Source organism: Rhincodon typus, chromosome 18 (genome assembly GCF_021869965.1).
Source record: "Rhincodon typus isolate 14 chromosome 18, sRhiTyp1.1, whole genome shotgun sequence".
NCBI classification, from domain to species: Eukaryota; Metazoa; Chordata; class Chondrichthyes; order Orectolobiformes; family Rhincodontidae; genus Rhincodon; species Rhincodon typus.
Window position 1 is genome coordinate 1,911,333 of NC_063349.1, and position 12,214 is coordinate 1,923,546.

The window sequence follows — 12,214 nt, forward strand, 5'->3', positions numbered from 1 at the left end:
CTTTTTGCCTTTTGTGTAATGAGCTTCTGTTCTGTTGTCAAAGAAAATCTGTTGGCTGGTGACTTCCAGTGAATGACCACCATACTAACTGAAGTAGTAAAAACTGAATGATTTGTCAAGCCAGATTTTATTGTGGGATCTGACTTGTCCAGTAGTACCATCAGCTGCAATCATAACTACCAGTTGAAGCAGAAGGAAGGTTGAGTGAATATTATGGATAGCAGTGGCATACCACAAAAGAGTATGTGACTGGGGGAGTTCGGGAGGAGCACAGGAAACCTGTGCCCCAATCAGCCAGTGTGCTATATATCTGTTTAAAGTTACTGAGACCCATGAATCTAAAAGATCATCTTAGTTTTGAAAATATTGTAGAAGTAAGATCTGTGGACTGATTTGTGGCATATACAAAATTCATGAGTGAAAGTTTTTGCTAATAAATAAATCTTCTCTTCCATTCACCAACTTTTGTCATATCTTACTTGGCAACCTTTCTTTCCTGCACTAGAGTTTCTGTTCTCTGGTAGATGTCAGGAATGTAGTTTTAAATGATGTTTAAACATCTCTTTTAAGGCTGGTGGTGAGAATCTTCCTTTGGATGAGAATGACTTGATAATACCAAGTGACACGGATTTTCTTGACACCTGGGAGGTAAGTCTTAAACTTAATTCTCAGGTTTCATATTAAATGAAAATTCAGCTATTCAAAATTGAAAAAATGTATATTTTGATTTTAAAATTAAATAAAATAAAAATGTCTAGAGATGCTTTTATTCCTTTCAAGTTCATTTAATGCTCATTTCAAATATCCCTTCTGCCCCCGCCGCCCCCCCCCCCCATCCCAACAGCCGATCCCAAAAAAGCTGATCCATTAACTTTACCTACACTGTTTAACTGTATCCTAGAGATTCCTTTGTTAATCAGGCATTATTATCACTTTTAAGAACAGTATAACTTTTCTTTCACAGGGTATGGAAGGTTTAGTCGATGAAGGAATGGTTAGAGCTATAGGACTGTCCAACTTTAATAAGCAGCAGATTGGTCGGATCCTTAATAAACCAAATCTGAAACATAAACCAGCAGTCAACCAGGTGATGAGACAATTAAATCATTGGATTCCAGATTTTTTTTTTTTTAACTACAGCTTCCTAAATAACACTCAGCCTGCAATGTTTCCTTCTATAAAACTGCATCAGTGACCTACTGAAGCTTTTTCTTGTTCTGGTTGCTTTAATAGATTGAATGCCACCCTTACCTGGCTCAAGAAGATCTGATTTCCTATTGCCATTCAAATGGCATTGTAGTGACTGCCTATAGCCCACTGGGATCTCCAGATAGACCGTGGTATTTAAGATATAAATTTATTAATCACCATATACTTCAGGAAAAGCTGCTGAGATTGTAAATATTCAGTAATTTGTATGAGTTGTGCGTGCTTTGATTTTAATTTCTGGGGTCTTGGTCTTCTGTACCAAGGAAGGTGGTTGTGAAAGCAAAACTTTACTTTACTTTACGTTTGTACTTTATTAATGACTTCCTTTTAAAGTAGAGCAGCAAAACTACTGTACTTGACATTTCCAAATTCTTTGGGTTCATGTATGTCACATATGCCTTAAGCATGGTTACACTTTGTTATGCAAACACAATTTGGTAGTTCTTCAGTTGGTATTTTTTTCTTTGCAGAATGCTTCTTTACTGCACAAGTCATGACTTCTACCTTGGGTATTTCTTTCTTGTGTTGGTCCCAAATCTTGCCTCTCTCTCTTTTTTTAATTATGTTGTGATTTATGTTTGTAAATGTGGATTGATAGCCAATAATCATCTATTCTGTAACTTGCATTGCAGTTTCTTTCTGTCTCCTGGAAATCTGTCTAATTAATGTCCGAGCCTTTTTTAATGCCTCAAAGGCATCTCCATGCTCTAGTGATGTGTTTTCACCTGCACCAAGGTTTTTCACACAATGTATTAGCTACTCTAATCTGTGATCACTGTGCCGCGCACACTTTGCAGGTACAAATCATAGAATTGCTGCAGTAGTGGAGGGGGCCATTCGGCTTGTTTTATCTGGGTGCTCTTTATAGGAATGATTCAATTAGTGTCGCTGTCCTATCTTTCCCCTTTTTTTTTTTTGGAACAGCATTAATCAAGATTGTGTCAACAGTTTGGAGCTGGAGAAACACAGCAGGTCAGGCAGCATCAGAGGAGTAGGAAAGTCGATGTTTTGGGTTGAGACCCTTCAGAACTTCTACTCATCTGCTTCTGCCCTGCTGTGTTCCTCCAGGTCCACACTGTGACTCTGACTCCAGCATCTGCTGTTCTTGCTATCTCATTAATGAAGGTTGCACTTACTGATTGTCAATGAAAGGATCTTGCTTAACGTGAATATTCAATTGTGAATCTATTGGTAAGATTTTAATTCCTGGAAATGTGCAAACTTGCGTGCATTCATTTCCTTTTCATTTCTCATTAGGGCAAAAAATGACGACCCTACACTTCTTGAGGAACCTGTTCTCCAAAATATAGCTCGAAGGCATGGTAAAACAACAGCACAAGTATGTCAGCATTTGTTAAATCTGAAGCAGAGTGCAGTAGCAATAGTTGCATTTGATGCTGTTAACGCTTATAATGATAAAAATGTTGTTGTCTATTTGACTTTTTTTTGTAAATATTTGAAACATTTATTCATTGAGTCTTTGCAAATTTGCATTGGGTTAGTTCCTGGCAATAACCTAATAAGGGACTGGGGTGAGGGAGTGATGTCTGAAGATTGAGTAACTTAAACCATTGACCTCAGAATGAAACATGCAAGCCATGTGAAATTCTTGGGGGACATTACAGGATAGATACTGGGTGAATATTTCTTCTGGCAGCCATGTCTAGAAAAGTAAGAATCGCATTCTCAATATGAGTTCATCTATTTAGGACAAAGATGAGGAGCAATTTCTTCATTCTAAGTATTGAGATTTTTTGAAATGCTCTATTCCAAAGAACTCTGGGTGATCAGTTAATGAATATATACAAGGCAGGCCTGCAGTTTTCTGGGTATTTAAGGAATTTTGAGAATATAACGATAAAGGAAAAGACAAGTTGATTAGCTGTGATCTCATTGTCTGGCAGAGCAGGCTTGAATGACTGGTTAGTCTGTCTTTTTAATTATGGTATTATGACTGCAATACCTCAACTGCTGAATTTTTTTTAAATTTTGCTGTTAATTACGATTGTTTAGCTATGCAAGTTTTAATACTTAATAAATTTGCCTCCATTTATACATTCCAGCCACTGAACCCTAAAATCTCAACGTTTAAGCTCATGTAGGGGAATGTTAGAATCAGTTTAGGGATTAAAATCAACTAGGATTTAGGGTAAATCTCCTTTTCGGGACCTGCTTTAATTAATAGGTAACTTCTATATATTGTGTATTTATAAAAATCAAATCCATTTTGTAACATTGCAAAGCTACAAGTTCCTGACATTAAATTCAGCCCTTTTTATGTACATAATGGTCAGTTCCGATATGACAGCATATTCAAATTAAATTCTAGTTGTAGAGAGATTGAAGGATTTGAGTGGATGATTTGAACAGTGTGCCTGGCCTGTTACTGGAATCCAACAGGGAACCAGCTCCTCAGCCCATGTTGTTGCTGTCACTCTACATTGCAAGCTAGCTGTCCAGTAAATGTGCCTACCTCACATCTGTTTATTTAATAGAGGGAATGTTACCTCCATTGTTTCTTCTTTTTTTTTTCTGATTTTTGACTACTGGTTCCCTGTTGAATTACAGCATTCAAACTTAAATGGCAGGAAGTTCTAGGGTTCTCCACAAAAAACAAAGACCCCTCTGCAGAAAAAAAACATTGCAAGCAGCTTGACAGCTGCCATTCACTGCATCAGACCATCTCATTCTGCCATTGCCTCAGGTAGGTAGGTGTTTCATCCCAGTTGAAATGCTTCCTGGGAGCTTGACTGCAATGTAAACCTCATTGTCAATGTAATTGGCCTTCACTCTTTGTAGTTCGAAGTGAGTTCGATCTGATTGTGTGGGATTTTTCTTTCAGGTCTTGATCCGTTTCCAGATTCAGAGAGGTCTGATTGTAATCCCAAAATCTGTTACCAAAAGTCGCATTCGGGAAAATTTTCAGGTAGGCGAGGGGATCTCCTAAATTCTGAGGCATAGTGGGGTACAGGGGGACTGAAATGTGTTGGACCAGCACCTACTTGGAATTTCTTCATTCTGTACCAGACTTCATTCAGTTGAAGATGAGAGAAATTTGGGATGTTTAAAAAAACTTAGAAAATTGGCCATCTTGGATCCCTCTGAAGACCAAGGTGCCATGATTACTCACTAGCTTTACTGGTATGTCTGAATATTTATTTTAAATGGGCTACCAATTAAAAGATTCTTTATGCTTGCTCTTGGGTAGTGGTAGCGTGTGGTATTACACCACATTTCTGTAGTCCTTGTATCCCATTATAAAAATAGGTTTTGTGCTTAATGCAGGTTCTTGATTTTGAGTTGAGTGATGAGGAAATGAAGACTATCCTCTCCTTCAACAGAGACTGGAGATACTGCCCAATGCATTGGTGAGTTGATGTGAACAAATTGATATACTTATTTCTGATGAAAATCTGACCATAGCACTATTCTACAAGAAGCCACTTGAGGGGAATGAAAAGGAATGTTTGAGATAAGACTGGTATAGTCAGGAGAATAGATTCTGCTCTCCAATGGAGAGTTCTGAATACTGTTGCCCACCCAAAGTGTGCAACTCAGGACCTCCCTCATGGCTGGAGAAAATGTTGGATGAAAAAGAGTCTCATGATAATTAGATATCAGAGGAGCCAGTGAGATTTTGTGGCGATTCCCTATTTTCAAATCAACCTGTTGGAAAGATGGAGTACATACCTTTGGAACAGATGGGACTTGAATCCAGGCCTTCTGGCTCAGAGATAGGTACATTATCATTGAACCACAAGAGCCACAAACCTGAATTCTGAACTAATAAAGCTTTGGTGGGTGGTAATCTCTGGATTACTACCAGAGCTATATGCAAATTAACTACAGCCAATAGAATTGGAGAATTCTGATGCATGCAGTATAAAATGTGAATCTGACAAGCTTGATCTGAGCCATGTGGAAATAAGAGGATCTCTCAAACCGGACTTCCTTCAACCTAAACTTGATACATTTTGTGTGGAGGTGTAACTTGGTACTTTTTGGTTTTAAAGCACTTGATATGATCAGACTGCCATCAGAATACCTAAACAATTGATCAGAAGCTACTTCATGCCTTCGCTGTGCATTTAGTGTGTGATCACCATAAGATGATTTGTGCGGTATGTACTCATGGAGCTGACATGATGAGCTCGTTATTTTTGTAATACCAGTTCTCCTGTTGTTCCGTCCACCAGCTAATGTTCATCAGTTGATTCCTGAGGCTCGGACTGGCTGCTGAACCCAATGATGAACCTTGCCGTTGAGGCACAGGAAGGGTATAACCAGAACCATCTTTTACATCAGGGTCAGAATACAGCAGGCCATTACAAGCAGATTTTTTTGCTCTACATAATACAAAGGGACCCACCTCCTTCCTGCGTGTTAACATTAAGCATAACATGGTTAAACCAACTGGTTGGGAAATTTCTTCACCCAGAGTGTAGTGAGCCCCTGGAATTCATTGCCACAGAAAGTGGTTGAGGCCAAGACATTGAATGCTTTCAAGGAGGTGTTGGATATAATGCTTAGGGCTAATGGGATCAAGACATATGGGCAAAAGTGGGAACAGCATACTAAATAGTGATCAGCCATGATCGTACCAAAAGACAGAACAGGTTCAAACAGCCTACACCTCTTCGTATCTTCAATAACAAATCAACTACAGAAACATAGCGGTTAGAATATTGAATTCTGTGCTGGCCCTTGTGATTGGGTAAAGCAGTATAGTTTCTTGCTGTATTCACACCAGTCCTAAATGCACTGAGGAGATGTGTTCTTTGGTTGGCAGGAGTTTCTGGTGTAAAAGCTCATCTTTTTAGGGTGAAGTTCAAATGTAGTATTCATTCACTGCATGTAAAATCCCCTTTAGTATGAGTGAATTATAATATTCCTTTTGAATTACTAAAACTGTTTTTTTTCTGTTTTTAGGTGTGTTGGGCATAAGGATTACCCATTCAAACATTAAACACTCCCAAATGGGACATTCCAATCATGTTTTTGAAGATTTTTGGCTTCTCTGTTTGATTCGGCTTGAACAGCAGAATTGAACTAATGCATCTTAGAACAACTAAAACTATGTAATGGCGTATTTTTAGGTTTTTAGTGACTTTTTTGTTTTTTCAATTATGTTCCACAGTGAACAACTGAAAAGTGTCACTTGTGTAATGTATTGTGATATGTCTTAAAGCTACTTGTCTGTTTGTATTATGTCCCTGATGCAAATAAAAATGTTTCCAATTCTAGTGAGACGCTTCATCTTCTGTGCAGATCTGGGAAATGAAATTACACTGTGCACAATTTTCTGAATGCAGGGTTGGAACATGATGCTCCTGCTGGTGACATAAGCTTAGAAAATTCACTTAATTTGGAGCACAAAAATCATTTTTTTTATTACTGGACTATAATGCTTTCAGGAACTAAAACAGGTCCTAAAACCAAAAGGACAAAGATTCAGATAAATAAAAGTAAAATAATGTAGATTCTGGCTATCTGGAATACAAACCGAATGATTGACAAATTCTGCAGGTTAGGTAGCATCTGTAGAGAGAGAAACAGTTAATGTTTTGAGTCCAATTTGGAGAGTGAGTGGTAACATCAGACTCTAATGCATTATCTCTGCTGCCAGACTGCAGAATTTTTTGTAAAATTCAGGTGAAATTATATTGTTGGCTTCTTGTCAGCATTAAATTGATATGTTGATAATCAAGACTAACTTTTTACTGTACCTTAAATTCATTTTTTCTGTCTGAAATTCTAAGTATTGGCTATAATTCTGCATTCTTATGCTTTGGTCACTGGACAACAGACTTATGAGAAAAAAGCCTCAGGTTAAGCAGTGTCTTTGAAGAGAATAATAGTTACGGTTGAGTCTATAATTCCTATCAGAACCTGAAGGTGAATTTGGTTTAAATTCAGTGATGGAATTGGTAACTAGGGAATACGAGTAATGGTGAAGACTAAGGCAATGGGCAAAATCTTTATTGTGACAACAGAATGGAGAAAATGTGGAAGAAACAAATGTTCCCTGGTCCATTTCCATCTTTGGGAGATTCCAAGAGGCAAGCATGAATTACCTTTGTAGTATTTACAATCAGTGTTTTCTAGAAAATGGCATGAAAGGTCCACCAGCATGTCCTTTTTCTCCCAGCTAATTTCATGTATTCATGTCAAGAATGTTTCTCTGCTGTATTTTGGTATTTTTGTCTGAATTACTTTTGTACTAGTAACCCTGGTTCTCGGTTGCATTTTCAACCTCCATGTTGGGCAAGAGTTCTGCTGAGATGGTGGTGGGCAATTTGTTGTGGGATGTGACCAAGGTTGAAAGTGCTTTCTTGAGCCACTCCACTATTTTTTTTCGTTTTGTGGAGTTGGTCATTGGATGCTTGGGCTGTAAATTCTTCAGGAGAGTGATGAAATACTCCCCATTGGCCTGGATGGGCGCACCTGCAACAACATAGTAAGCTTGACACCACCCAGAACAAAGCAGCCTGGTTGGCACTATTTGCAAGCATCCGCTCCCTCTGCCACCAACGCTCAGTATATACTGCTTCAGAATGTACTGCAGAAATTCACCAAAGATCCTTAGCATCTTTCAAACCCATGACTGCTTCCATCTAAAAAGACGAGGGGGGCAGACACCTGGAACCAACACCTTAAAGTTCCTTCCCAAGCCACTAGCCTTCCTGACTTGGAAATGTATCGCTGTTCCTTCACTATTGCTGGGTCAAAATCCTGGAATTCTCTCCCTCTGCAAGATGGGTTAACCCATTGAATGTTTACTTCAGCAGGTCAAGAAGGCAGCTCATCACCAGCTTCTCAAGGGCAACTAGGGACAAGCAACAAATGCTGGCCAGCCAATGATACCCACATCCTATGAATGAACTTTGTTTAAACCATGAAGGATTCACTTGTCATGCCTGTCAGCATAAGATAATGGATTTATTGCATTCTTTTTGTCCTCCATCTGTTCATTTGATCACTTTTTGCTGACCCTTGGTCTTGATTTGTCTGCAGACCTGCTTTCTTCCCTTTTTTGGGATTTCGGTGGTCTTTCCAGTTCAGGTATGAAGTAGCTCCTGGTAATTCTCATTAAACTAGTCTTGATGTTTCCTCGTTAAGAAACTGAGTCCTGACACAGGCATTTATGATGGATTCAAAGATATCTTCCACAGAGCCCACAGTCTTGTTTGAGATGACCAAGTGGCAAACAGTGCTCCATGTTTATCAACTGCTGTAATGCCAGCAAAGACTCATTGTTGCAGTGACAACAGATTTGTGCCTTGTGCCCCCAAGCACTTTGGATTTCTGACATTCTGATCCAAGCTTGGCCTCCCTCGCCATGTTATAACACCAACTCTTCCTACATTGCTCCTGATTCCCAAAGCTGCTGTATCCTAGCCTGTTAATTCTGTGGGTTCAACCCCTCCCACTGTTTTTAACCTTCCCCAGGACTTTGGGGAGGTGATGGCATAGTGGTATTATTGATGGACTGTAAATCCCGAGACTCGGGTAATGTTCTGGGGACCCTAATTCAAATCCTGCCACAGTAGGATTAAAAATTTAAATTAAGAGTCTATTGATGACCATGGAATCATTGTTGATTGTCAGAAAAACCTATCTGATTCTCTTTTTGTCCTTGAGGGAAGGAAACTGTTGTGGGTCTGGAGTCCTATTAGACCAGCCCAGGTAAGGATAGTAATGAGGTTGACTCTTAACTGCCCTCTGGGTTCGGCAGTAAATGCTGACCTAGCCAGTAATGCCCTTACCTGTGAATTAATTTTTTAAAAAATGAATATATCTGCCTGCTTACCTGTGCTACCTCCACTCCAGTTGGTTAGTGATGGTGATAGTTGCTGCTGGGCTTGTTTTCTGCTGTTCCTGCAATTTTTCTATAAGCTCCCAGGAATTAGAGAGGTTGCCATCAGATCCAGCACCAAATCGAAGGCTGCCTCTGATTGATGTTGCACATTTAGTGTTTCCCCTCAACTCTAATGATATAGATACCAAACCCAACCAGACCAGCTGCTATCTCAGGATTCCCAACACAGTAAAACTAAAACACTGTAGCCCTCAGATTTAGTCAATAAATTGTTGATTATTGTTTTAAGTGTAACTAGTTTCCATATGAACAGCAAGGCAATATAAAATCTCGGTCTATTATTGTACTTTCTATGCACAAACAGGCACGTTTAAGGGATGAATTTAAAATATATAATCATTTGCCAGGTTAACCATTTAAATGATGAATAGTCAACCTTTGTGAGATATTTGGATAATGACTTGTATTACAGGCACGGAGGGCTCTATCTTGCTTAAATGGTGAAGCTACTGGTCAATGCAAGCTGCTTCTGGAGACTTTGCTTATTTCTTAGACTGGGCTTCTTTTATCAGAACTTTCAACAACTCCTACTGGATAATAGCTAGTGAGATTAAAACCAAAAACAGCCCAGCCTGGATGCTTTCAAAACAAAACTGCCACCAGCCCAAAACCCAGTTGGAACAGGTTCACTCTTTTATTTTCAGCTTTCTCTGGCTAAACAAGGCAACATCTCAGTGTTTAATCATCTACATTGACATTAGCACAGCCATTAACCTGCATTATCTTCATGGGCCAGCTCCCAACAGCAAATATGTTTTTTTTTTTTTTAAAAAAGCAAGCTGCTATTCAAAGTTCAGTTCTCAACTTTGAACTCTTCCAAACCAAAAATGAGAAAAGTAAAAGAAAAATAGTGGTGGTCTCAACAACACCAATTGCCCTGCCTGTTGGGGATGATGTTGCTATAATGTGTGAAGATGCTATTATCAATGACATCAATGTTGGTGCGTGTTTTCAATCTTCTACCTGCTGCTGTTCTGTAGCTCTCATACTGAGTCTGTTGCCTTATGTAATGCTTGCCATTCTGTGGGAGTGGACGTTTCATTCCATCTTTAATTTTCTGTCATGTGTGGGTTTGGATCTTGGAAATGTTCCCAATATCAAGATAGAGACTAATGAATCATAGAATCTGGGCTTGAAGCCTCCTAGTATTTAGTTACGGTGAAAATTTTTGTTAATTTCAGATAAATGGCATGAAAAATGAGTAAGAGGAGGGTATGAGCAACTTGGTTGTGGGATAGTACAGGTGGTTGTTTGTTTCATTTGGCTGGATTGCGATGCAGAGTGACACCAACAACAGATTCAATTCCTACATGGGCTGCGGTTACCATGACGGACCCTACTCAGCTCATCCTCTCATCTGAGGTATGGTGACCCTCGGGTTAAACTACCACCAGTCTCTCTAATAAGTGCTGATTATCATCAAACTAATGTGCCTTTGAACATTGAACATTGGTGCTATTGTAAATGAAGAAACGAGAGAAGACTAAGGGTAGATTTCAGGGAATTCCAGGGTAGTACCATGTGCAAAGAGAAATTATTGGAAATGTTTCTTTACCTACAATTAGATGGAATGAAGTAGAATCAGGCAAGGAAAGCTGTACATAGTTGGGTTGTGTGGTCAACTATGCAAAAGACTGCAAAGAGTGGTTTATAATGACAACAATCACATTGATGTCATTTGTGACTTTAAGGGCTATTTCAGTGCTATAGTGTGGAGTAAACCAGATTGGACTGGATGAGGAATGAAGTTCCTCTGATGCTGCCTGGCCTGCTCCAGCTCCACACTTATTATAGAAGATATAAATAGTTCTGAAGAAGGGTTATTGGACTTGAAGCATTAACACTGTTCTCTCGGGCAATTTGTTTAGATGTGTTTCAGATCTTGAACATCTGGTGTTCTTTGTTATACAAATAATGTGAGCAGATAAAGATCTGGCAATTGGAGTATAATGTGGGAAGATGTGAAATTGTCCATTTTGGCAGGAAGAATAAAAAAATGTATTTTTGAAATGGCAAGAGACTGCAGAGCAATCTGTGTTCTATTCCATGAATCACTAAAGATTAGTATGTAGGTACAGCAATTAATTAGGAAAGCTAATAGAATGTATTCTATTCCCCTCGAATAAGTAACAAAAGTATGGAGGTTATGTTTCACTTATATAGGACATTGGTGAGCCATAATCCAGAGTAATGTGTACAATATTGATCAATTATTTAAGTAAGGATGTAACTGAATTGGATCCCATTCAGAGGTTTACCAGACCAAGGATAAATGTGGAGGGGGTGTTTCCTCTTACTGGAGAATCTGGAACTAGAGGTCATGTTTAAAAATGAGGTCATCTATTTAAATCATGAGGTGAAACTTTCTTGGAGGGTCATGGTCTTTGGAACTCGTCCTGAAAAGGCAGAGGAAGCAAAGCTCCTGAATATTCCAAAGTAGGTAGATTTTTTGTAAGCAAATGAATGAAAGGTTATTGGGGATAGGAGGGAATGTGAACTTGTGGTTGCAGTCAGATCAGCTGTAATGTTATAACTAGTAATGGAACAGAAAACTATACAGCACAGGAAACAGGCCCTTCAGTCCACGATGTTGTGCCGAACATGATGCCAAATGAAACTAATCTCTTCTTGCCTGCCCTTGGTCCATATCCCTCCATTCCTTGCATATTCATATTCATATGCTTATCTAAAAGAGCCTTAAATGCCCCTATTGTGTCTGCCTCCACCACCACCACCCCTGGCAGTCCATTCTAGACTCCTACCATTCTCTGTCTAAAAAAAATTTGCCCCTCATACCTCCTTTGCACTTTCCCCTTCTAATCTTAAATGCATGACCCCTAGTATTAGACATTTCAACTCTGGAAAAAACATTCTGACCATCAATCTTATCTATATATCTCATAATTTTATAGATTTCTATCATATCTCCCCTCAGCTTGTGCCACCCAAGAGAAAACAATCTGAGTTTTTCTAGTTTCTCCTTATAGCTCATACCCTCTAATCCTGGCAGCATCCTGGTAAAACTCTTCTGCACCCTCTCCAAAGCCTCCACATCCTTCCTGTAATGTTGTGACTAGAATTGAATGCAATACTCTGTATGTGGCCTAATCTTAGTCTTATAAAGCT

General features: G+C 39.0%; 1 protein-coding gene across 3 annotated transcripts in view; it reads left to right on the forward strand.

Moving 5' to 3' along the window:
* The window catches only part of LOC109938664 (aldo-keto reductase family 1 member B1-like), a 51,728-nt gene extending 45,276 nt beyond the window's left edge, over positions 1 to 6,452 (forward strand). For 2 of the 3 annotated variants that reach the window (XM_048607537.1, XM_020537009.2), the window contains exons 4-10: positions 571 to 648; positions 965 to 1,087; positions 1,234 to 1,340; positions 2,467 to 2,548; positions 4,052 to 4,135; positions 4,495 to 4,577; positions 6,139 to 6,452. In XM_048607537.1, coding sequence (XP_048463494.1) covers positions 571 to 648; positions 965 to 1,087; positions 1,234 to 1,340; positions 2,467 to 2,548; positions 4,052 to 4,135; positions 4,495 to 4,577; positions 6,139 to 6,175 — 594 coding nt within the window. In that variant the 3' untranslated portion in view covers positions 6,176 to 6,452. Of the gene's footprint in view, positions 1 to 570; positions 649 to 964; positions 1,088 to 1,233; positions 1,341 to 2,466; positions 2,549 to 4,051; positions 4,136 to 4,236; positions 4,351 to 4,494; positions 4,578 to 6,138 lie in introns of those variants that run through there. The other variant, XR_007264070.1, reaches the window with a different exon arrangement.
* Positions 6,453 to 12,214: the final 5,762 nt, after the last annotated feature.